This window comes from Lynx canadensis, chromosome D1 (assembly GCF_007474595.2).
Source record: "Lynx canadensis isolate LIC74 chromosome D1, mLynCan4.pri.v2, whole genome shotgun sequence".
Classification (NCBI taxonomy): domain Eukaryota; kingdom Metazoa; phylum Chordata; class Mammalia; order Carnivora; family Felidae; genus Lynx; species Lynx canadensis.
Genome location: NC_044312.2, coordinates 82,510,328 through 82,537,396, shown reverse-complemented (window position 1 = coordinate 82,537,396; position 27,069 = coordinate 82,510,328). Strand labels below are relative to the sequence as shown.

The 27,069-nt window shown below is 40.9% G+C and overlaps 1 protein-coding gene across 1 annotated transcript in view; it reads left to right on the top strand.

Annotated features, from left to right (window-relative positions):
- Nucleotides 1–25,870, top strand: part of BDNF (brain derived neurotrophic factor) — a 34,978-nt gene extending 9,108 nt beyond the window's left edge. The window contains 1 exon segment of the mRNA XM_030333208.1: nucleotides 24,743–25,870. Coding sequence (XP_030189068.1) covers nucleotides 24,743–25,507 — 765 coding nt within the window. The 3' untranslated portion in view covers nucleotides 25,508–25,870.
- Nucleotides 25,871–27,069: the final 1,199 nt, after the last annotated feature.

The following is a 27,069-nucleotide window of genomic DNA, read 5'->3' as shown; positions in this document are numbered from 1 at the left end:
CCAGGCTCCGAGCTGTCAGCACAGAGCCCAATGTGGGGCTTGAACCCATAAACCATGAGATCATGAGCTGAGTAGAAGTCAGACGCTTAACCAACTGAGCCACCCAGGTGCCCTGTGAATATTTATTTTTATGACTGAGCTCTCAGACTGCTTTCAAGTATTCATATTGTCAGTGTATCAGACAGTTTACTATTTACATCCCCTTTAGGATATCACGTATTTTATGGTTTATGTTGCTGCATGTATGTCTTCTGTTTCAAAGCTCTTCTTTGAAAGAAGAAAAATGTGTTATATACAGGGAATGATTATTTTCCTCATTAATTCACCAAGCGTTATTGAGTGCCTGGTGGGTGCGAGGCACTGGGCTAGATAGGGTTTCTTTTCCCTGTATGGATCCATCTATCTTTAGGTACTACCTGAGAGGGAACTCCATTGATTTTCCCATGTGAGCCTTCCATCACCTCTTCATATACTTGCTTCCAAAGAGGCCTGGCCTTTAGAAAGAAAAAATTTGTTGGGCAACTTCTCTGATTTTCTGTCTGTACTGTATTTTCAGCCATGGCTGTAACATGTTGCACGGACTTATTTCTCTTTTTAAGAGTTGATCATTTTGGGGGCGCCTGGGTGGCTCAATCGGTTAAGCATCTCACTCTTGATCTTGGCTCAGGTCATGATCTCATGGGTCGTGAGTTCGAGCCCTGCATCAGGTTGGGCTCTGCCCTGGCAGGGAGGAGAGTGCTTGGAATTCTCTCTCCCTCTCTCCCTGCCCCTACCCCACTAGTGTGCTCGCTTGCTATCAGTAAATATATACACTTAAAAAATTTTTTTTTAATAATTGGTCTTTTTTATTACTGGATTTTTTTTAGGTGTCATTTTGTATCCAAATATAAAAATGTTTGTACATATTGTCTGAAACATTTTGCTGTTTGAGGGTATTTCACGAGGAGCTCTTTGTGCTTGATGCTAGTAGAAGCCACAGTGGAAGAACTTCTGAACCGAAGATGTGGGTTCATTTCCACTGACTTTATGACGGATTTTTTCCCCTTACATATGAGGACATGTTTGGGCCTCTTCGTATTCAGGAATGTGTCTTTCATTTGACAGTGTTTATAAATGCTGTGTGTTTTCCCCCTGAAGAAACTTCAGTTTTTGAGAATGCTTCCATTTACTAGAAGCTGGTTTCATGATTATGCTGAGCAAGGAAAAGACAGAAAAATGAGTTTAGTGAACACGATCTTGCCTTTAAACATTAGTCAGTAACAAATTTAGTAATGTCTCTCTTTAGAGTTTACTAAAAACCACTTTTTAATCCATTGGATCTCCTTTCCTGGTGGAGTTACAAGTGTTTTTGCTCAAATGTGTGGTGTTCGTGGATCATGGAAATATGCCAATATAACTAAGAGCAGTGTGGCGTCATCAACTCAGAAAGAAATGTTTTTAACCTCTTGATAGATAACAGGGAGGCAAATTTTCACATAGTTCTTCTGTGACTCTCATTAAAATTAGGAAATGGATCAAAAAGTGGTAGTAGGTCTCATTTGCTTGGAGTATCAAAGGTATAGCCACGTCCCCAGCCTTCTTTTTCACTCCTGAGGAGGGCAGGGAGAATAAGCAGTGAACAAATATTGCCAGAGCACACTCCGTTCTTTGTGTTTTGAGACAAACTCAGAGAGATAGGCACATGCCACTAACCTCAAAATTTGTGGTATAAACATAAATAAGTAAATTGTAGGACTGGTTTTCCCCCCTAACAAAATCATATACAGAACCCAAACATATAAAACAAAAACCAGTAGGGCTGTTCTAGTTGAACATCCTGTAGGAGCATCAGTGTCATGTCCTTTTGACCTCAGTTTTGTCCCTTGCAAGAGGTCCCTTGACACTCTGCTCTGCAAAGCCCAGTTAGAAAATTATGGGCTTTTTTTTTCTCAATAAAAGTCAACAAGTAGAAATGCCAAAGTCCTAAACCTTCCTTCTTCATGAAAATGACTGCCCTCTTTCTCATCCCTCAGCCATTCTTTTGCGTTGCCAGTTTTATTCACCTGCTGGTTCCGAGTATTCACAAATGAAATTTGGTAAAGGAGATACTTCTACATGAGATTTTTCCTATTGCATAATTTTTAGAAATAATCATAGGTGTATAACAGGTGAGAAGCAATGAGGGATGACCTTAACTTAAACATTTTAGTAGTCATTAGAATTTATCATTTTATAATTAAAAAAATTTTTTATGTTTATTTTTGAGAGAGAGAGAGGCAGGGTGTAAGCAGGGGAGGGGCAGAGAGAGAGGGAGGCACAGAATCTGAAGCAGGCACCAGGCTCTGAGCTGTCAGCACAGAGCCTGACGTGGGGCTCAAACCCATGAACCATGAGATCATGACCTGGGCTGAAGTCAGATGCTTAACCAACTGAGCCACCCAAGTGACCCTAGAATTTATCGTTATTAACAAAATTTATTTTAAACTGCTTTTCCTATAAAATTCCAATGTAATTTTTGCTGATTTTCACATTCCTGACGATGACTTTCTTAAAACTTGGAAGGCTCTCTTATTCCAGAGCCTCTGATCGTTTCTTCAGAGTCAGTCTCATGTAAAAATCTAGGGGAACCCTCACCATCACTATTCCAAGTAGTATCGGAGGCTATGAAAACTTGCCCTAGAGCTGTAAGCACTGGTACTAGAACCAAAATTCTGTTGGTTTGTCATCACTAACGTTCCTACATGATTTTCTTGGCTAAAGTCATAGGTAGACAAGGCTGCACACTTCACTGATAATCTGGTCCAAAATCTTGTTTCATGCTTTAAAAATGAGCTCACATATCTCATTCCATTTGATCCTACAAATAACCCTTTGAAAAAGATTGAGCAGATATTATTCCCATATAACAGTTGAGGAAACTGAAGCTCAGAGTAGCTAAATAACTTTGATCCAAGATGCACAGCTATAGAACCAGAGCATGGATTACAGCTCTGTGACTTCTCCTAACCTAGCCCTCTTACTATCACTGGCTGTTCACAACCATAACCTACAGTATTCAGGTAAGAAGCCATATTTCACCCTTGACATATTAATATGAATGTCTGGCACAGGTGTAGGCCAATATTGTCACCCTGGCCTGGTGTCCACTCTCTACAGAGCAGAGATTGGTGACCCTCTGTGTGCCAAGTAGGAAAATGGTGATGGGAAGATTAAAAAATGTTTATTTTAAAGAGTTTTTAAATTCAGTTGCCTTTTTTTTTAAAGAAAAAAAAAAAACTCTTAAAAAGAGAGAAACGGAATATATGATTTTTGATGTCTTGTTCTTTGAGCTTGTTCGTTAAAATTTTACTTAAAGCTGAGGTTCCTGGTAAGTGAACCATTGGAGAACATAATGTACAGCCAGCTTCCCAAACATGGTGATCATCAAAATTACCTTTGAAACTGGAAAAAAGCAAACAACAACAACAACAACAACAACAACAAAAAACAGATATCAGGTGCTAGTACCTGAGATTTGTAGGTTTGGAACAGAACCCAGACATATATTATGTTTAGAAACTCCCACAGGTGGTTCCTATGTGCAGGAAAGTTTAAGAATTGCTGAACTAAAAGGCAAATAAATTGAATATCCTGTGATTTAGAGAGACTTATCATTTACTTCGTTGTCCAAATACGTGGATTAGTCCATGGTTAGAAGGGATTTGAGGCCTTGTAAATAATCAGAAGTTCAGAGGCTTTGAGATGGGAGGCCTGTTGAAGATATTTTCTGACTCGAAAGATATTTTCTCAGAAACGTCCATATGAGAGCAGAAGACCTGGAACAGTATTCCCCAGCTCAATGATCAAGTTGGATTCCACTTACTAGAAGTGTGACCTTGTACTCATTATTTCAGCTGCCTGTGCCTCAGCCTCTTAACAGGGTAGTGGTAGGGATTAAATGTGTTAACACTCGTAAAGTGCTTAGAACAGTGTTTGGCATAGTAAGTGCTTAATGAATTTCAGTCACTGTGTTACTGTTGGCACTTTCCAACCCTAAATAGCACCGTTGATGACTTATTTAAAACCTTGTTAACACGCTTCCTGCCTAAATTTGCTTCACTTTGTACCAAACTTGATGAGACCAAGACTGTTTTGCTGTAATCTTTGGAGTCTAATTTGTTTATTCATGACTCTCTTCCATCTAAATCTTACTCATTCTTCAAGACGTAGCTTGAGAGATGGAGTTGGATTCCAGGTCCACCACTGACTAGAGCTATGATCGTAGACAAGTGGCTTAAATTCTTCATGCCTTGAGTAATATTGAGGGAGATACTTTGCCTCACTCTGTGATTCCACAAGCGTGTCTGCTTTCTAAAATGCACAAGAGAAGGGTTCAGATCGGAGGATCATTCTGGGTCCTACTCTTGTCCCCTTACTTGCTCCTTTCTGTGAGAAGCAATTAATCTGATTGATGGTACCTTACTGAATCTGTTCTCTACTGGAGTGTCTCCAGTGTATAAACCAAAGCAATGGACTGCTGCAGTGAAATTGAGCCCACTGCTCCCTTGTGGGACCTCCTGCTCCTCTGTGGGTCCACCACATCCGAATTTGTAGGTTCTTGGGGTTCTAGCCGTCATGCAGTAAGCAATATTTGGAAGGCTGGCTTCTTGCAGGCCCTACCCAAACCTCTGCACTCTCGGTTCTCATTTTCCTGCCTTTATTTGAGATAATAGGAAATAGACCCCACCATGTTTTCTAACCCAGCTTTGCTAACCTGACTCTGTATTTTGATTCCCACTTGGCAGCGTGTTTCTATTCTGTTCTCAATTCAGAATCCCAAAGGGAGGACATATGATTACCCCGAATATGAACTGATAAGTTAAGAAGTTGGATAAATGGTAATGTTTTTCAGAGTTGAATGAGATAGGGTCCTTTTCCCAAAACAGCTGTCTTGTAAGTTAGATTTTTTTCCCTCATGTATTTTAGTCTTTAAAAATTTTTATTTTAATTCTGGTTAGTTAATTCTACAGTTAAAATTGTAAACCCTTTGAAAGCAAAAACTGTGTGTCCTACATTGTCTTAGTTCCCACAGCACATGGCTGATTGATGGGCATAAACATTGTAGGTGGCGCCAGAGGCACTTACTAAGTAAGTCAACATTTCTTTCCCACATGGAAAAGATAAAGCCTTCGCCATTGTCATGTTCAGCTAGGCAAGCACTGGGAATGGGAAATCATTTCTAGGTAAGTAGCCATAAATGAGTCTTGATTTCCAGCTTACATGCTCCAAAAGCTCACCACCATTGAACTCTTCTTGGGTACTTTTCTTGCTTTGTGGCTTGTAGGTAATAAGTTAAGCAGATCAGATAACGTAATCTTTTTGTTCTACACGATATGGTCTATAATGAACAAAAACCTGGGCCAATAGCCTCCTCTTCTCTGTCCCTCTCCCCCCCCCCCCTTTGTTCATTCCCTCTTTCGGGACTGCCCTTGGGCTTATGGCAATGACAGCATATTCTACATTGAACTATAGTTGTTGATTTAATATGGGTCTAGTCTATTCCCCATTCCCTCTCTAACAGTGAAGTCCCCAAAGGCAAGGATTCTATCTCATTCATCTTGGTGTCCCTGGTGTCTGTGCTCAGAGACTGTTAGGTAACAAAAGGTTAAAAAGCAAATTTTAGGAGAAGGCTAAGTCACAGTTTTCCTAAGCTGTGAGTTTGACACGTTGACCCCATGAAAGGCTTTCAAGGATAACCCAACCACAGAAGGGAGGATGACCTTGGTGGCTCTGAAGGGAGAAAAGGCAGACATGGAGCTTTAAAAATATTTGTGGGGTTTTTTCCTCATGGAATAATCATGGTCTACCACTGAGTTTTCTTCACGTGAGGGATGACAGAAACGCAGCTGGTTATGACCTTTCACTTCAATGATATGACCAGAGCTCAGCGGATGAAATGTGAGCTTGAATCCCTGACCCTGAATGTGTACCTTGGAGGTGTCAGCTCATTAACATTTTTTAAGAACTGTTTTTGATCTTGTGAACCTCTAAGTGATTAACTGTGTGAAATTGACCAGTTGGGGTAACACTGAAACACTTCCTTGAAAGCTACTGACCGCTGAGAGTGCACCCACCTCTGGTCCATAGATCTCTGATTTTCTTGTTTTACATAAAAGTCAGTGAGTTTAAAGTTAGCATTCAGTCACTTGAAGACTCCATTAAGAGTTACCAAGTTGCGGGGCTCCTGGCTGGCTCAGTGAGTAGAGCATTTGACTCTTGATCTTGAGGTCATGAGTTCAAGCCCTACATTGGGCGTAGAGCTTACTTACAAAAAAGTTAAGAGTTGCTAAATTGATCATTTCCACTTTACATGAAGCAGCCTTGAAAATTATTTTCCTTAAGCAAAATATGTCTAAAGTCAGTGAGTTTTTAATAACCTTTGCCGAATAAATAAATGAATCATTAAAATGTATATAATGTATTCTTACTCAGAGATAGTTTAAGGTTCTTATGCAAGAAGAGACTCTGACTTGAAATAATATAGGTTAGTAAGCCTACTAGAGAAATTTCTCTAAAGAATCATGGACTGCTGTGAAACGAAGCTGGAGGTGGAAGGACATTGTATTCGACTCAAAGAGGCATTGCAACTCCTCAGAATGGCCTAAAGTTGAGATCCATTTCATTAAGAGGTGGTCCCAGAATGCATTGCACCATTTAAACTACTAAGACCCAGCTGGAGCCAGGCATCCTGCACAGGGTCTGCCTTAACCAAAAATAGAAAAGAATTCTTTACTTTCTTCTTTCTGAGTTCCACATAGCCTTCTGGTGTTTCACCATGTCTCTAGGTAGCTGTACCAAGTACAGCACCTCCAGTGAACTTCCTGTGGTTATTTCCTGCCTCTAGGAATGTTGCACTTCAGGAGGGTGTGGAAAGCCACCCTTGGATTTTCCTGATTAGTTTAGCATTGTGATGCAGCTTTGACCATCCGTTTAATGGGAGATCTGCTTTCCAGATGACTGCACATATGGAGATGAGAAGCTTTTTTTTTTTGTCCTTTTTTTTTTTTTTTTTTTTTTTTTTTGCCTTTATAAAGCATGGTTTTTCATTCAGTTTCTAAATTTGGGGTAAAAGGTCTCTTAGGGAGTATTTTCAGAAGTGTTTGAAGTTTGCATCTGATTTTGGAAGAAAGTTAGAGGCCTAATTTCACCTGTGGTGACAGGCACCTGTCTCCAACAACTATACTGATCACTATGGATAAGGGCCATCCTTTTGGATCATTCATTCAACATTGATCTGTCATTCATATATTCAAGCCTGTATCCTTAAAGTTTGCCCTCAGATATGTCATGTCTCCCTAATTTCCCTGTTAGGTTTATGGAATTTGCAGTATATGTATTTGCAGATGACCACATATGGAGTCATTTAACCACATGCCTTCATCTTCAAGTCTGTCTTTGTCAGCCTGCTCTTGTTTTCTGTTTACATCTTGAGACTTTTTTTGGAGATTTCCTCTCCCTTCCACCATCTCAGTGTCTCAGAGACTCTTGGCAATGGGTCTTGTTCCCCTCCTATGTTTGTCTATGGTCACCCCTCCGGCTGGTGGTGTGTTTAACAACATTTCTTTGTACAATTGCTCTTTACGGTTTATAAAACTCTTTTCCTTGTGTTGATGATCCTTGGCATGACGCTGTGAGTCAGGCAGGGTGAGATTCCTTATCCTCCTCGTTAACCACAGAGCTGAGGCAACAGGGTCCTTCAGGGTTCATGGGAATTCAGGGACCTTCAAGGTCCATGAAGATTTCCCCATGAATTAGCCCAATTTGTTGGTTAAAGAGTGGCCAATTATCAGTCATTTCATGGGGTCAACTTAATAACAGGTGGGAAGGCAGGCCCAGAACTCAGGTCTTCATTCCTTAGCCCTAGAGACTATCCTCTATAACTAACTGTCCCATCTTGTACTGGTTTCTTCCAGGAAATGTCCCAGAAATTGAGATGGCATTTAACGGACTTCTTGATTTTAGTCACTGCTGGGACATAGCAAAGGAACTTGTGTAAATTTCTTGAGTGTCTATTGCACCCAGGCAGTGTAGGAGAGTCATTTGTGTCAAAAGTGAAGACTAGGTTAAACTTTTTTAAAAATTTGGTTAGTTTTAATTTTATTTTAAAAAAATGTTTGTCTATGTATTTTGAGAGAGAGAGAGAAAGCATGCGGGAGAAGGGCAGAGAGAGAAAGAGAGGGAGAAAATACCAGGTAGACTCCATGCCACCTGCACGGAGTCCAACGTCCCAGAAACTGTGAAATCATGACCTGAGCTGAAATCAAGAGTTGGTCACTCAACTGACCGAAATGCCCAGGTGCCCCAAATTTGATTTTTTGATAGTTAATTTACTTACATGATTCAAAATCAAACTAATATTAAATAAGTCTACATTGAAGTGTCTTGTTCACCTCAGGTTCCTCATCCAACACATACCATCTATAGATGAGCATTTGTACTGGTCTCAGGTGAATTCTTCATAGTATGTTTTATGGAAATATAAGTAAATATGAATGTATTGTTATTTCCCCCCATTTTTTTAAGTATTTAAGTAATTTCTACATCCTATTTGGGGGACTCAAACTCATGACCCCAAGGTCGAGAGTCACATGCTCTTCTGACTGAGCCAGCCAGGTGCCCCTATTTTCCCTCATTTTTTGAACAAAAAGTAGTATGCCATATGTACACTGTTCTGCACCTTGCTTTTATCACTTATCAATATATTTCACAGAGCTTTATATTTCAGTATGTAGGCAGCTAACTTGTTCTTTACAGTTGTGTGGATTCTCTTATAAGTATCCAGTATAGTTTATCTGTTTTTCTGTAACTGGAAATTTCTCAACGTCTCGTATTTTTGCTATTATATGCCTTTTTGCAGTTACCAACCTTGGCTATTCATTTTGTACATGTGCACCTACCTGTATATGTACGTTTATTCTCAGAAATGAAATTGCTGGATCAGCAGGAAAATCCATTTATAATTTTGATAGATAACGCCTAAGTGCCCTGCAAAGGGCTTGAACTTTTTCTATTCCCACCATCAATGTATGAGAATGGCTGTTTCTTTATAGCCTCACCGGCAGAGTGTGTTTCAATCTGAAAGATGCAAAATGGAATGTGAACTTCTAAGTGAGGTCTCTGCCTCTGACCTTGCCCCTGGTTTGTGGCGGGAATATTGCACAGTTCCAAGATGTGGTGCAGACAGTGGAAATAACACTTCACCATGGCCATGGGCTTCTGCCAGCTCTGGTGGCACACACACACAGAACTGACCCACATTGCCACCAGCAGAAATTCTTGCAATGGAATTTTGAGCACGTGGTCATTATTCACCTAACTGGCAATGGTAGATCTAAAGACCACAACAGTGTTTACTGGAACAGAAAAGGAGATTGTTCCAACACAACACACTGCACCAGGCTTTCCATGCTCATTTTGCAGCTGTTAGCCTTATCTCAAGGTACGGAGTTCCAGAGGTACATCCCAAATCACAGACAGTCTTGCTGAACCTGGAACTTTCACACCCAAGGGGATGCACTTTTGAGTAATGATTTTGCACTTTCCTGAAGATTTATAATTGAGTAATTAGTACTCTATAAGATAAATTAAAACTGGTGGAGTACAATGTACACGTTGAACTATGACACAGCATTGCTAGACTTAATGTAAAGTGAAGTTTCCAGGCAGTTTCCTGCATCATACAAATAGGGCATCATGTGAAAACACAGGCTTTATAACTTAGATAACATCTCCACATTCCAGGTCATGTTCACATGACTCTACCATTCTCATTGGAAACACTGATTCTTAGTCTTCTTTTTCTCGGCGGACAGTGTGCTATATTTAGAAAAAGAAAATTCCCGTTAGTTCCACTGCACAAAAATGTGTGGTAAAAGGAGCCTGGCAGAATGGTTAGTCCATTCAAACAGGTATTCTGCTTTTTCATAGAATTTTTTGGGGGATACTTTCAAAGGGAAAGCCACTCCTCTTCCTCTCTCTGGCCTAGTTGCACTTGGAGAGTTGCAGGGATGACTCTATCTGGCCTACCCAAGACACCTTTTCTGGGCACAAGGGGGGCGTGCCAGAAGCTAGCTGACACACCACTGACAAATACACGTTTTCTGTTGTTAATACCCAAAAGCTTCCACAAGAAGCATTTCCAGTTTTGTTCTCAGGCTCCTTGCAGCTGCTTCTCTAGAAGCCTGTTCTCATCCAGGGGCTGACTACGGTCAGAAGCATCTTCTGTTTTATTGTGCCATCATCATCCACCCTGCCACACACACTCGGGATGTCATCTTAGGCGTATGTTTTCTGTCAACTCCGTGTGGCTCTTGGGTCCACTTTGCCATTGTTGTTGATGCCAAGGGCCCCTGGGCACTATTTGGAGGCAAGGAACTTGTGTGGGTTCTCCACCCCATGACCTTTGTTCCTTTGGCCGTTTTGACCTGATTGCTCTTGTGGGTACACTCTCAGAGGCTGCTGCTCTGTCCATGTTGGACCATCTGTTCTGTTGTCTTTTTGGCCATAACTCGTATGAACTACTTGACAATAAATTTGAGATTGTCCTGCCATACCTTTTTTTCACTCCCATCTCAGACCCTCAGCTCTGTTCTTGAGTATCATGGTCTTGAGGACCAGGGCATGAGTCACAAGTAGGGTGGCCTAAGGAATGAGGCTTCTAGACTTTGAGGGGATTAGGTTGGGGTACTAAAAAGAAAGATTTTATGTCACAAGGGGTTTTTTTTTGTTTTTATTTTAGAGAGAGTAAGAGAGCATGAGAGGGGAAGAAGCGCAGAGAGAGAGAGGGAGAGAGAGACAGAGACAGAGAATCCTAAGCTGGCTCCATGCTCAGCATGGAACCCAATGCGGGGCCAGATCCCACAACTTTGAGATCACGACCTGAGCCAAAATCAAGAGTCAGACACGTAACCAACTGAGCCACCAGGCGCCCCTGTTTTTTGTTTTAAGACACATTGGCACTTAAGTCTTGATTGAAATCATTTTTACTCAATGAAGTTGACCCAGGAGTGTTTGGCAGTGGCAGTTACTGATCTGCAAAGCGTGTGGTTCTGTTCCAGGCCCAGTGAGATCTTCTCAGGGGGAAATGTTCTGACATTTCAAACAAATTACCTCTGTGCATAGTATTGACCCTGTGCCCTATAAATGATGCATGTATGGTTGACACCTGAGGAAATTATTCAATATGGGAAAGAGATAGGAAAGAAGAAACATTAGAGTTAGAGTCAACGTTTGTGGAATCAGTGTGTGAATAAACTGCTTATCAGGAATGATCATAGAGGGTTTTGCTTAAATAAATGAGAAATTGATGCTTCAGGTCTGCAGGCCAACTCTGCCAAATAGACCTCCCTCAAAATATAAGACACCACATCCACATCTGACCCCATATGGAAAGAAGCATGCAAGCCAGTTCTGGTTCACATTCCATTTCTACCACATGCTGGGCATGTGGCTTTAGGCAATTTATTGAACTTCTCTGAGACTCCGTTTTCTTAGCTGTAAGCTATGGATAACTCAGTTATCTACCTTGCAGCTCGTAAATGTTAGCTATTATTTTTAATCATTTTTATACAAAGAGAAGATTGATATTACTTATTCATCTGCCCACAGCTTCTTCCAAAATCCCCTCCCTCTCTCCATACGCACCAGTACCACCAATATTGTGTTTACATATATATATAGTACATATATATATATGATATGTATGTATGTATATAATACATACATATAATATACAATACTGTGTTTACATATATATAGTACATATATATTATATGTATGTATATATATTATACATATTATAAATATATATAATATATATAATTTATATATATAATATATATGATTTTATTTATTTATTTATTTATTTGAGAGAGGGAGAGACAGAGTGTGAGCAGGGTAGGGGCAGAGAGAGAGGGAGACACGGAATCTGAAGCAGGATCCAGGCTCTGAGCCTTCAGCACAGAGCCTGACGCAGGGCTTGAACTCATGAACCTCGAGATCATGACCTGAGCCAAAGTAGGATGCTTAACCGACTGAGCCACCCAGGCGCTCCAGTGTTTACTTATAGATACGATGTAAAAACACATCCCTCGTCCTCTTGCTTAGATTAAATATATTGGTGTCTGAGTTTGCATGTATTCTGTTGGAATCAATGTTTAGTGAAAAGGAATGGAGACAAACAGATGTTCTCACAGTCCTGATGCTCATGGAACAGAATTGAATGTTTCCATATAGGTACACTCTATTGGCTTAAGCAATGTGGATATTTTCTGACCAGCCATATGGATCTTTTGTCATCTGAGATGTTAATATTTTCCTTGTATTTTATAGTAGCTCTGGAACATGGCCAGTTTCTTGAATAGGGTCCACATGGCTCATTATGCGCAGGACCCAGAAACTGGCTTGCTTGTGCAATTCAAATGAACAGGGACACTTAGAAGAGTTGGGGGCTGGGGTAGGGCAGTGGGCAGGGGAACGTACACAATAATTTTTGCTCCTGCATTAACCTACAAATAATGAGCATTTTCTTGTGCTTTACAATAAGTAATTAAAAGAAATTGTAGAGTTAGATGCAAAAATAACCTGAAGGACAGCTGAATGTGTGGACCCACCAGTTTTCTCCTCGTGTGCAAAAGGTTAATCCTTGTTAATGCTTGGAACGTTGAGTTTCTACAGAAAGGGCTGCGTGTCCACACATGTTTTGGCATCTGCCCACACACTTCTGTATGGTATGACTCAGCAACCTAGAAGAAGGGCTGCGGTGTGTACATTTGCGCTTCAGTGGAATTTAACAAACTGATTCCTGAAAATGGTCTCATAAAGGTGAGCAACAGAGAGCTAATGGCGTTCTCTTGCTAATTTCATCTTTCCCCTAGGATCTCCTGATAGTGGTTTTAAAGGGAATGCTATCCTTTTGTTCTAGGGGCACCTTATCTGTCCAGTTTCTTCCTCCACCTATTTTTCACCTCTTGCTTTTTAAAAATTAATGTTCTCTGTCGTAGCTCAGAGGATAGGATCTAATCTAGAGTGAGAGGCTCTTCATCAGGTGAGACTCATCTGTCCTGTTCCCATTTTACCCCTTCTGAAGTAATGACATTGAAGGCTTCCAGTTTGGACCTAAGATGGCTCTAATTATGAACAGATATTCTGTGATGGAATTCACTCAGATAACTAATTAACCACAGGAATACATTGGCTGTGGAAAATTTCAGGAGCACCATCTGTGGAAAAACTGAGAAGGGCATGCCTTTACCACAGCTCTGGGGTCCATTACGAGTGTGTGTGTGTCTAGTGGGCGTTGGCTCACAGCTGTCAAAATCGCCATAACGTCTCATTGTAGGAACTCCACAAAGTGTCCAGCAGCACCTTACAAGCAACCTGTTGATTTGAAGTTTCCAATACTGGGGAAAGAGACTGAAATAGAACAGACTGGTCTTAACTTTCTTTCTCTCTCTCTCTCTTTCTTTTTTTTTTTTAATTGTAATTGTTCTGGCTTGTGCTCAATTTCCACATTATGGCACATTTCTTTCTTTAAAAAAAATTTTTTTTTTAATGTTTATTTATTTTTGAGACAGAGGGAGACAGCGTGAGTTGGGAAGGGGGAGAGAGAGAGGGAGACACAGAATCCGAAGCAGGCTCCAGGCTCTGAGCTGTCAGCACATAGCCCGATGCAGGGCTCCATCCCACGAACCATGAGATCATGACCTGAGCCGAAGTCGGATGCTTAACTGACTGAGCCACCCAGGCGTCCCTGGCACACTTCTTTCTTAAAAGGGGATTCCTTTTATCCTCTGGCTTGAGAGCATGACCACTGCATGCTCTCCCCTTAGGGACAAAGACTACCATTACATCACCCTTGCACTTTCTTTAAGCCCAGGGCATGTTTATTCCTGGGTCCAGGAACTTAGAAGACAGTGCTCTGCTGTGCTTTCACAACATCCCCTGTTAGCAGGTGCACCATGTTTGTAATTTGGAGGAGGCTGTCCCTCAGCTGTGTTCACATCTGTACTGTGTGGGGCTCAAGATGGAACCCAATAATACTTAGGATTCTGCCTGGGAAAAGAGGGTTCTGTGACATCTCAGCCCCACTCAGCATCAGATGATTTAACAGCAACACTATCAGCATTCCCAGTATGAGTCATGTGTGTCCGTACTGGTGACTTGGTGACTTGGTGTTTGGGAACTAGCTGTCTTTGCAATCCTTTGTAAAAAACCTAAACAGTGAAGCTGTCTCCAGTTCTATTTATGAAACCACCCTATCAACTCCCTGATGGTGATGTCCTTGTAACTCAAAAAAATGTTTATACTTTTCTTTAGAAAGCTAACTTTTTGTTTTGTTTTCTTTTCTTTTCTTTTTGGTCATTTTGGCTCCTTTAGTCTTGAGGCAAATGATCCCAATTGTTGGAACCCAACTGAGAAATTGAGTTGCCTGCTGGGTACCTTACTGAGGTAGAGATGGATTAGGGTTGAACAGGGGTTTGGATGCTTGATACAATCATATGTTTTAAGGTTTTGTTGTTGCTGCCACTGCTGCTGTTTTTTTTGTGTGTGGGGAGATTTATTTAGGAGTTAGGTGGTAGGAGTTAGCTAGATCTGTTAGCTTTAGGACAGGCCTAGAAATAAATCTTCATTGAGTGAGTGAATCAGTTTTCCCTGCCTCTGTCTCTGTTTCACCATCAGAAACCTGGATGAAAGGAATATTAATGTGTGTTGAAATCTATCACCTGCTAGTGCTGTTTGTATCATTTCCAGTTTGATTCTGATTGAGTGAGTGATGTTAGCCTTTGTAAGTGATCAGGGAGGCCAATTATGCTTGTACTTGCTTTGTAGCATTGAGATAAAAATTAGTGATTGAGTGGGAGTTCAGATTTAGATCGGTAGTACAATATAAATTCTCATTCAGTCAATCATGTTTATAGGTATCCTGTGCTTTATTGTACAAACACAATAGTGGAAAAGCAAGTTGACATGAAGGGAACCCAGATTTATTTAATACCATTACAAAAGCAAAAATATTTTCCTACATAATAAATGTTCCAATAAAACAAGTTGAGCCAAGGAGGAGAGATGGTGAGTAAGCCCATGGCATGCTCAGAATGTGCCACAATACTTAAGTTGACTTTAACCCTTTCATTTCCTTATCATAAGTAGCTTCCTCTCTCTTTATCAGAGTCCAGTGTTTCTCAACTTTAATGAACCGCCTTGAAGTATATGAATCTTGTCAATGTGCATATTCTGTTTTAGTCAACAGGGTGGAAGGGATGGAGGAAGGGAAGCTGAGATTCTTCATTTCTTTGAAGTGCCTTGGTGATGCTAATGCTACTGGCCCATCCATCTCACTTTGAGAAGCAAGGTTTCGTTTAATTTTTTCATGTCCTTCCTTGCAAAGTGGGTCACTGAAACTTAGCAGAACCTGTTAGATAATATCATAATGAACATTACTGTCTACCATGTATGGGAATTTGATAATGTGTTATTTTTCGCAGTTTAATAGTTAGAAGAATATTATTCAGAGAAAGACAAAAGCATATGATTTCACTCATGTGGAATTTAAGAAACAGAACAAATAAAGGGAAAAAAAAAGGAGAGAGAGACAAATCAAGGAACAGACTCTTAATTACAGAAAACAAACTGACAGTCACCAGAGGGGAGAGAGGTAGGGGGATGGGTTAAATAAGTGATGGGGATTAAGGAGTGCACTTGTCGTGGTGAGCACTGGGTGAGGTATGGAATTGTTGAACTACTATGTTGTACACTTGAAACTAATACAACACTGTATGTTAACTAACTGGCATTAAAATAAAAAATTTAAAAAGCAAAAAATAATAGTTAGAATATTGTTAAATCTGAACTTCAGTTTATTATAAACAAATCTCACCTGAAAATCTAAAGAAAACAATCCTGGGGCGCTTGGGTGGCTCAGTCAGTTGAGTGTCCGACCTCAGCTCAGGTCATGATCTCAGGGTTTGTGAGTTCAAGCCCTGCCTCAGGCTTTCACTGACAGCGGTGGGGCCTATTCAGATTCTCTTGTCTCGCTCTCTTCTGCCCCTCCGCCAAAGATACATATTTTTTTTTTTCTTAATTTCTTTTTTAGAGAGAGAGTGAGAGTGTGAGTAGGGGAGGAGGCAGAGGGAGACAGGATCCCAAGCAGGCTCCATGCTCAGTGTGAAGCCCCACGCAGGGCTCGATCCCACAAACCATGAGATCATGACCTGAGCCAAATCAAGAGTCCAGTGCTCAACCAACTGAGCCACCCAGGTGCCCCAAAATGAACATTTGAAGGAAGGAAGGAAGGAAGGAAGGAAGGAAGGAAGGAAGGAAAGGAGGAGGGAGGGGAGAAGGATTAAAGAGGTTAGGCTTTTTAATTGAATGTTGCCTGCCATTTTGTTCTTATAATTTAAAAAACAGTTTGAAAACATATTTTAAAAAGCAAAATTTTTTGGGGCGCCTGGGTGGCGCAGTCGGTTGAGCGTCCGACTTCAGCCAGGTCACGATCTCACGGTCCGTGAGTTCGAGCCCCGCGTCAGGCTCTGGGCTGATGGCTCGGAGCCTGGAGCCTGTTTCCGATTCTGTGTCTCCCTCTCTCTCTGCCCCTCCCCCGTTCATGCTCTGTCTCTCTCTGTCCCAAAAATAAATAAAAAACGTTAAAAAAAAAAAATTTAAAAAGCAAAATTTTTGGCCATCTATTCATTTGATAGGCAAGTGGCTTGTGTATGTTTGAGACTTTATTATAGAGATGTGCACTGTGTGGGCGATATTACTCTGTGGCGGTGAAGGAAGAGGGCAGGCATGGATTGGACTGCCAGCTGTGGGTGGCTCTGGCTTTCAGGGAGTCTTCCTTGGTTACAGTCGAACAGTAGGTTTCTTGGGGCAGCAGTGTTGGAGGCACTTAAAAACCTTTGGATCGTGGGCGCCTGGGTGTCTCAGTCGGTTAAGCGTCCTGCTTTGGCTCAGGTCATGATCTCGCAGCCAGTGAGTTTGGGTCCCGCATCGGGCTCTGTGCTGACAGCTCAGAGCCTGGAGCCTGCTTCGGATTCTGTGTCTCCCTCTCTCTCTGCTCCTCTCTCTCTCTCTCTCTCTCTCTCTCTCTCTCAAAGATGAATAAATGTTAAAAAAGCAAAACAAAACAAAAAAACAAAAACCTTTGGATCGTGGTGGCAGCTGTGCCTGGGACTGGAACGGCAAGTGGGGTGTTTTCTGCCCAGACCTGGTCCTTGTTCTATCCCTTATTCCAAAATTCATTCCAGCTCATTTTAAGACTTACTGTTCTTACTTTAATTTCACCTCCCTAAATACTATGCAAATATTACCAGCACAAAGGGAATAGAGTCATTCAGCATGTGTGGGAACCTAGTTGGTACAAGGTCTTGTACAAATTGTGGTAATTCGGAGGAGAATACCCATCCCTATCCTTCCTAATGGAGAATATGGTCTAGTTTTACTCCTGGGTGAAGGAGATCTCTGACCAGTAGAAGTGTGTTTGCTTTTTCAAGGATAGGGTATGGAATAGAGGAGGTTAATAGAGGACCAGAGATATTTTGCTTTGTATCAAAGATGTATATAAATTTATCTATCAAGTTAATAATTCGGAGGAATATACTTTTTGTCATGATAATTACATGTATTGTATTTTTCTGGGTCTCTAAGAACCAGCAATTTCTCTGGTGCCTAACACCAGGTTCAGTCCCATGAACCATGAGATCATGACCTGAGCCAAAATCAGAGTCTGACATTTAACCAGCTGAGCCACCCAGGAGCCCCAAAACCTACATTTTTTTAATAAAAAAATTTTTAATGTTTATTTTTTTATATAGAGAGACAGAAGAGTGTGAGCGGGGAGGGGCAGAGAGAGAGAAAGAGAACCAGAATCCGAAGCAGGCTCCAGACTCTGAGCTGTCAGCACAGAGCCTGACGCGGGGCTTGAACCCACAAACCACAAGATCATGACCTGAGCCAAAGTTGGACGCTTAACTGACTGAGCTCCCCCCACCCAAGACCTAAGGCAGTTCCTTCAAAGCTTAGGAAAATCTGCATTATCAGATTTCATTTACTAAAATATTTATTAGTTTCAGTTGATTGGTCTTTCAGGCAAGTAGGTGAGCATCTGTCATGATCATTAGCCCCAGCCCCCATCCTTATTTTATTTATGGATTCCAACTGCCAATTATTTTCCTTGAGGAATGTGAAGTTTTATTGTTGTTGTTTGTTTGTTTATTTGTTTTTAATTCTTCTCAGCTAAGCAGTGTATACCTAATGGGAAAATAATGCAGAGGGATGAAAGAAACTAGTTTCTGTAGTTGAAGGCCTAGTTTTCCTTTGGAATCTGAGGTTCTAACCTTGTTCTATCAGGGGAACCACAGTGAGTGGATGAGTTGATTAAAAACTCTGGTCCTCTTTCCTCCTGTACGAAAGGTGGATAATTATAGTTACCTGTACCTCTAGGGTCCTATGAGTCTTAATTAGTTAACATTCGCAAAGTGTTTGGAGATCTTTGAATTAAAAGTGCTGAGCAGTGGAATCCAAGTTCAGTGTAATTATAATTGGAATGAGTTTCGATTCCCGCCTTCTCTCCACCTTCTTCCATGGTGTTCTTTCAGCCAAACCAGACATGACCCCATGGTTAGCACTCATTTCTGCACACTTCTCTCTAACCCCTTCTTTTGTAACTCCCTTCAGCCTAAAAATAAATAAATAGAAAATAGAAATAAATGAATTAAGTTAAAAGATATACCCAAGCCCTTAACCCCAATCTCACACTTAAGTAACTACTCAGTATTTATTTTTAAAGCTCAATGGCCACTAAGAAAATCAATGAATTGTCTCTTCCAGTCTATCGTTCTTTTAGGCCCTCCTGTATCTAGTGATAAACGGGGCTTCTGGAAGCACTTCCCTGCTCAGAAACTCTCACTGGCTCTTTCATGCCTATAAGGCAGGGTCCGAACTCTCTAGCATCACCCTCAGAGCTTTCTGGAATCTGAGAGTCACTCACTCTTCTTTCTCACTATTCCTTTCCAGGGCTCTTCTCTCCAGAAATGTACTCTGTGCCTTTAACCAAGACTCCATCCATCCATTGGTGTCTTTTCTGAACACGTCTAAATCTTCCCTATCCTTTGCCTTCCTCTTCACAAAGCATACTTCCTTCTCTAACTGGAAGTAACCTCTTTCTCTTTATAGAATTTTTTCTTTTCCTGGGTTGTTTCTACTTTTCTGTTTTAGTTACTTACATACATATCCTACTTTTCTCCTAGACTATAAGATTTGAAAGTAGATTCCATGTGTGATGAATGAACAAAGGCTAATAAATGCATGTAGTGAAACTGGATACAAATTGAAGATTATTTATATTGATTTGAAAGATTGCATTAAGGTGGTCTCTTAATAGGTTTGCATCATATATGTTAGGAATTAAATATTAATTGATAATTTCTTCAACATTACCATCATCCTTGTTGCTTATACGACTAAGATGAGCAACCATATCTTTAAACTATTTTCTTTGATTACATGTCATAGACATAACCCTAAGGGACTGGGGAATAGGGAACACTTTGCATTTTTTTCTCCTCTGTGCCTGAATTACCCATATTACTGTTTGGTTTTCCTTCTTAACTTTGGCCATAGAAACATCATTCTATCATGCCTATATTTTTGCATAGCTTTCCTTTAGAGGAAGACCATGTTGTCTGATATTTCATCTACTGAAATAATCAGGCCTTAAAGTTGAAGGGACTTTTAGGTCATGATTAGTCCAGAACTGCAAAGTAGTATCTCACTGGTGCTGCCTTTAGAAAGCTGGGCTCCAGGATACACACAGCTACAGAAAATTATGGCTGTGTTGTATAAGCTGCTTCTTTGACCACCCTTTGTAGCATAGCCTGTCTTCTCCCTGCAGTTAAATATCCTAAAACTGGCAGCACGTCCTGATAGTAAAAACTTGGGTGAAGAGGTAACCTGTTAACCTCTCTGAACCATAGTGGTCTCATCTGTGAAATGTGAATAATAATACCTGTCTTATCTCCTTGTAACAATCAAATTAGATCATGCTTGTGAATGCTCTATCGTCTTTCAGACAAATGTTAAGTTATTACTACAGCATGCTGTCATGGATATTCATCTAGTTGAATGTTTAAGACTCATGAGTCATACTTAAAACTAGACTTTACTTCTATTTTGTCAATTTTCTTTTTAGCCCTGTGTACTATATTTAATTTTTTGAGAATGGAGCTACAAACAATCCTTCCTAGCATTTTATAGATGTGATTGGGCTGATTGTTGTGAGCCTTGGAGCAGAATTAGACAGCACCAGTGAATTTATTATGTAGAAACAGATATATAGACTAACAATCTACTTAGGAGTATTACACAGCCTCTTTATCTTTTGTGTAATAAAGACACATCCGAAGGGCTAAAATGTTAGGAATTGTCATGGAAGCTCTTACTTATTGTTACGATTTCCTAATATAGTATATAAAATTACTCATTGAAGAGGTTAACAGCCAAAAAGGCAGTTGAAATACTAAAAATCCAAGTTTCACTGTGATTATTATTATCACTGGCTACTTTTCTAAGTCTTCTGTTAGGAACAGGGCTACACAAGTGACAGGAGGAATTTGTATGATATAGTGTTATTTTCTTTTTAGAAATTAGTCAAGTAAGGCTTTACCCTGTTAGAGAAGCTAAAGAGATTCTTCATGACTGATAATTGCCATTTATCAGATCCCTTCGAGCTTTTAATTTGGGTTTAGCATGGCCTGCACTTGACCAAATAATTCCAATGAGTTCACTTGTGCTTTCCAAATGGAAAGCCTTCCCATGAAAGGTTAATACTGCCTTTTCTAATGGTTTAGTAAGTCCATCAGTAAGTTTTTACTGAGAACTATTATATTATTCTATGTTGACCATTAATTGCAGGGGTGAGGTAGTCAGACATGATTCATTCCCTCAGAGAGCCTATCATCTAACTGAAGGCTGACCATGGTTAGCAAACACTGTTAGTTAACAAGCAAGTAGGGATATGAAAATACTCAATGAGCTATAAGATGCAAATTTTAGAAGAGAAGGAGGACATTCGAGAAGGTGGCATGTATGTATGCTTGAACTGTGCTATGAAGGATGATAAGTGAGATTTAATCAGACAGAAAAAAGTTTGCCAGAAGAATGGAACAGGTCACTTCCAGGCAATAATGTATATACAGCTTCAAGGATTCTGGCCTGATCAGAGTAGAGGTGAGTAACGGTGAGGCCAGATTTTGAAGGGTGTGATACCAGGTAAAAGAAGTTGTTAGATGGTATCTAATGGAATGAAAATGCTATTGCAAGTTTTTGAGAGAGAAAGATAAGGTGAGTGGTTGGTCAGGCAGTGATCATCATAGTTGAATGGAGCAGAAAGGACGTAAAGTGCATCAGGGGGACATTGAGATGGTGAGAGCTGAACCAAGATGGCGGCAGCAGGACGGAGGAAAGGGATGGACAGGAGAAATGTTGTAAAGGAAAAATGAGCAGGACTTCTTCACTGATTGGATTTGAAGACCATACCCAAAATGTATGGTCAAACTTGATTCCAAGATTCCTAGCCTCCACCCTGGGTGGTCCAAAGTATTAAGAAATCACTGTCAGAAACAGACAAGTTAGGAAGTAATATTGTTTCCACAAAAGGTATTGAGTTTGGTGCTGGATGCACTTACAAGGCGTTGGGAGTAGGCAGTGAGCATCCTAGAAGTGTCACTGGGGTCAGGGCTGGCAAAGGGGGCTGGGCTTTAGCACCAGATACTTAATTTAACTGAATCTGTGCAGATGTTCCGCTTTGAGGGATGCCACTGTTTGGGCTTCAGGATGAAAGCCAAGTTATATTTACTCAGATACCATTTCGTCCTCTGAAATATTTGTTTATGGAACTGCTAATAAAATGATACATAAAGTACCACTTTTGGAACCTAAAAGTTACTAACATATAAAGAGGAGACCAGTGAAAGGCAGGGTAAACTTCTCTAAGCCAAGTATAGAAAAAGGTATATCATTAAAAGCCTCTTATCTGTGGTAGTGATAATAAAACAATTTCCCAACTCTGTAGTTGAAGATGCCTCAGTACCTTGGGCCATTTTAAGCGGTTCATGTGGGCATTTAGTAAATATTTATGAAACTTACTCCATTTCATTAATTCTAGAATCACAGTTTGTCATTCATATTTGTAATATCTCTGAAGTTGTGTCTTATAGCCGATGTTGTTGTATTGTTATTGTTGCCATGTAGGAGTCATCGTATAGTTGTCATCGCCTTAACCAATTTAGTTTGCTTACTTTTGTTACATATGCAGAAAAATTGTATATGATAAAATGTGTCTGAATAAGTCTAAAAGAACTCTTCAGTAAGTGTACAATAATATTTCCAAGTGATAAAGAAAGCAATGGTTTAATTGGCTGCATTTTTTATTTCTTAGTGGTACGTAAAATGATGTGTTTTATAATGCTGGTATCTTAGACTTGATGAAATATGGCATTAAAAGATTGCTGATCACAGCAAATCTCTATCAGAGTGATACGGATGACTGGAGTAAAATATTCTATATTTGCATTCTTTCATCGACCTACATTTGAGGTGCCCCTTGGGTTGTTTTAACTTGGACTGGGAACATCAGGAGAAAAGGTTTTCATTCAATGGTGTAAATACTGCCTGCCAGGAATAGAAACCTCCTTAGAGGATACATTTCTTTGATGGTGCAGAATCCAGAACATTCGCAAAAAGTTCAGGTGTTAGCAGAATAGATATCTGTGGTTTATTCAAACCAGTGTGTGCTTCTGACTCTGGCCATTGTGCGCTCCAAACGGCTCTGAGCGTGCTTGCTATTTGTATATAGTGAGAGTGAATCCACAAAGAAATTTGTGGGTGTTTGGGGATGGTAATAGCCCCTTAGTGGTAGAAAATGTGATCTCTTATGAAAGTGGAGAAGAGAAACATTTGCTTTTCAATGCCAGAATTTTTAGCCATTTCTGAAGTATGACCTATTAACTGGAGGTAGGTTGTCTTCCTGTTCAGTGACACTTCATATGGACAGAAAAACAGTCCTTTTCCCTACTGGTTAGACACATGTGTGTCTTTTTGTAAGTCCTTGCTCCAGGACTGAGAAGTAGGAATAGTTAGAGTGTCGGAGCCCAGGGATGCTTCTCTTTCTTGCTAAGAGACCCAGTGCTTCAGGTAAGTGATTCTGAAGTCCTTCACCATCTGACGGTAACCTTGGGTCGGTCTATAGGTATGTTTTCATTTTGTTTGTTCTTCCATTCTAATTGGCTTCCCAGAGCCTGCTTATAGATGTAGAGCCAGATTTAGAGTATAGCAACCCTCTGGCAAACAGGAAAAGATTAATTTTGTGGTGTGCTGTTAAGGGACTTCCCAGAAAACTTCAAAAGCACAGAAAGAAGTGCTCGCTGCCTATTCCACAATGTGCAAGACGCCACTCAGCCTTTTAAAGTTATGATAAACTCTGAGCTCTCTCACATACACGTACTCACAGGACCACATTTCTTTTTAAAAAAAATTTTTTTTTCAACGTTTATTTATTTTTGGGACAGAGAGAGACAGCATGAACAGGGGAGGGGCAGAGAGAGAGGGAGACACAGAATCGGAAACAGGCTCCAGGCTCCGAGCCATCAGCCCAGAGCCTGACGCGGGGCTCGAACTCCCGGACCGCGAGATCGTGACCTGGCTGAAGTCGGACGCTTAACCGACTGCGCCACCCAGGCGCCCCCACAGGACCACATTTCTAATAAAAGGAGAAGCTGAGCTTGCTTGGATGGCTCTGTACATGAGCCAGAAAAGTCAAAGGGGTGAGGGGCTCAGAGTTAGTGGAGATAAACGTGGATCCGCATATGGGAGGCATTTGACATTGACTTCATTGCCTTTTTAATGCTGACTTTTTCAGTGCTCTTTTAAGCAGACACATTGTTTTCATGACATCAGACCCAGGTATAGACACACCATTAAAATCAACGTGTAGAAAATGATTTGTGTTTGGAAATAAGCAGAACATTTTCAGTAGTGACCACCCAGGTGTACTAGGAAAACATTGAAGCTAAAGTTGGGAGCCCCGAGTTCTAATGTAAACTTTCTTCAGGACATAAACTTTCTTCAGGATGGGAAGCAAGTCCTCGGTGGCCTTGCGGATGGCTTGATGAGACTATCTTTATGCTTTGTCCTAATAGATTATGGGAGGGGAAAAAAAAGTCCATGTAAAAGTCTCCTTACAGCTCCCCGACTTCTGTTTTACGGTGCTCTTCATACCTAGATATCACACAGCCGGAAAGGCCCCCACAGACCCCTCAGGCCACTGCTGTTCCTGTCACACAGCTCCCGCAATAGGACCATGTTGCTAACTTGAAAAAAAAATTACTATTACACTTGGAGTTGTTGCCTAGTAACATTTCTGATTTTGTGTTTCTTGTGACAGCCTGAGCAGAGATCATTAAAAATTAAACTTACAAAGCTGGTAAGGGAGAACTTGCAGCCACAGTTTTTTGCACTTATGTAGAAGCCATCTAACCTTGGGTGTAAACGCCACACAGAGCACACGACTGACGCTAACGTGTGTCTGATGCAACTAGAGTTCATCACCAGTGCATAAAATCCTTGCCCCCGCAGAATGGCCTGGAATCACAGTCCGATGGCCGCAGCGCATCCCTGCGAAAGAAAGTGCTAACCGGCTCTGTGTCCTGTTTCTGTTTTTTCCCTGCAGCTCCACCAGGTGAGAAGAGTGATGACCATCCTTTTCCTTACTATGGTTATTTCATACTTCGGTTGCATGAAGGCTGCCCCCATGAAAGAAGCCAACGGCCGAGGACAAGGCAGCTTGGCCTACCCAGGTGTGCGGACCCATGGGACTCTGGAGAGCGTGAACGGGCCCAAGGCAGGGTCGAGAGGCCTGACATCCTTGGCTGACACTTTTGAACACGTGATAGAAGAGCTGTTGGACGAGGACCAGAAAGGTCGACCCAATGAAGAAAACAGTAAGGACGCGGACTTATACACTTCCAGGGTGATGCTCAGTAGTCAAGTGCCTTTGGAGCCTCCTCTCCTCTTTCTGCTTGAGGAATACAAAAATTACCTGGATGCTGCAAACATGTCTATGAGGGTCCGGCGCCACTCTGACCCTGCCCGCCGCGGGGAGCTGAGCGTGTGCGACAGCATTAGCGAGTGGGTGACAGCGGCAGATAAAAAGACTGCAGTGGACATGTCGGGCGGGACGGTCACCGTCCTTGAAAAAGTCCCTGTATCGAAAGGCCAACTGAAGCAGTACTTCTACGAGACCAAGTGCAATCCCATGGGTTACACAAAGGAGGGCTGCAGGGGCATAGACAAAAGGCATTGGAACTCCCAGTGCCGAACTACCCAGTCGTACGTGCGGGCCCTCACCATGGATAGCAAAAAGAGAATTGGCTGGCGATTCATAAGGATAGACACTTCCTGTGTATGTACATTGACCATTAAAAGAGGAAGATAGTGGATTGATGTTGTATAGATTATATTGAGACAAAAATTATCTATTTGTATATATACATAACAGGGTAAATTATTCAGTTAAGAAAAAATAATTTTATGAACTGCATGTATAAATGAAGTTTATACAGTACAGTGGTTCTACAATCTATTTATTGGACATATCCATGACCAGAAGGGAAACAGTCATTTTGCGCACAACTTTAAAAAGTCTGCATTTCATTCCTCGATAATGTTGTGGTTTGTTGCCGTTGCCAAGAATTGAAAACGTAAAAAGTTTAAAAAAAAAATAATAAATTGCATGCTGCTTTAATTGTGAATTGATAATAAACTGTCCTCTTTCAGAAAACAGACAAAAAAAAAAAAACCAACAAAAATTTGAACCAAAACATTCCGTTTACATTTTAGACAGTAAGTATCTTCGTTCTTGTTAGTACTATTATCTGTTTTACTGCTTTTAACTTCTGATAGCGTTGGAATTAAAACAATGTCAAGGTGCTGTTGTCATTGCTTTACTGGCTTAGGGAATGGGTGGATGGGAGGGGTATATTTTTGTTTGTTTTGTGTTTTTTTTGTTTGTTTTGTTGTTTTGTTTTCTTTCTTTCTTTCTTTCTTTCTTTCTTTCTTTCTTTCTTTCTTTCTTTCAAGTTCCCACAGGGAGTAGGGATGGGGAAAGAATTCCTTCAGTATATATTCTGGTTGATAAAAGATTTATTTGTATGTTGTAAAGATGTTGGCAATATCAATCAGATGATTGGAAACTGAATAAAAAGGCAACTGAATGAAGTGCTCACTCCACTTCCCATGATGCACCTTCTGGGCTCCCACTCACCCTTTGGGCCTTGGTCAGCAGAAGCTTCTTTTGCTGGAAAGATCTACATTTTCTTAGAGCACATTCTTTCCCTCCCTCCCCCTTTGGTCCCCTCTTTATTTTGTTTTCTCTTAAAGGAAGAAAAATCAGTTGGGTGCTCTGAAATAATTTACCACTGCTGTGAACGAGTGGACAAATTTTGTCATATTGTGGCACTCATTCATAAGCATGGAGAACAGTGGTTTCTTTCTTTTCTTTTTTCTTTCTTTCTTTCTTTCTTTCTTTCTTTCTTTCTTTCTTTCTTTTAGAAGAGAAAAAGAACAACAACAAAAAACTCAAAGATTCTTTTTTATGAGGGGTAAACACTTGGGTAAATCATTTGTAAGGCTTAACAAAATCATGGTAAGGCTTAAAACCGTCTTGCAAGCAAAAGGTGGAGTTCTGTATGGACCCAGAAATGCCTAGATCAGAGCAGGAGTCCACACTGCCAGTGACGTGAGACTGAACCAGCCATATGGAGGCTGTGTGGAGCTGACACGTCATTTCCGGGTGGTGCAGGAGGAATTTCTGCGTGGCCATCCTGATGTCTAGGTGGGGGTGGGGAATGGTACTTGAGACATTCCAAGAGGGAGACCTTTGAAGGACCTTTCAGAGGTGGCTCTGGAATGACTGTGTCAAGTTGCTTGGACCTCGCGCTTTAAGTGCCTACATTATCTAACTGTGCTAAGAGGTTCTCGCTGGAGGACCCCACTTGA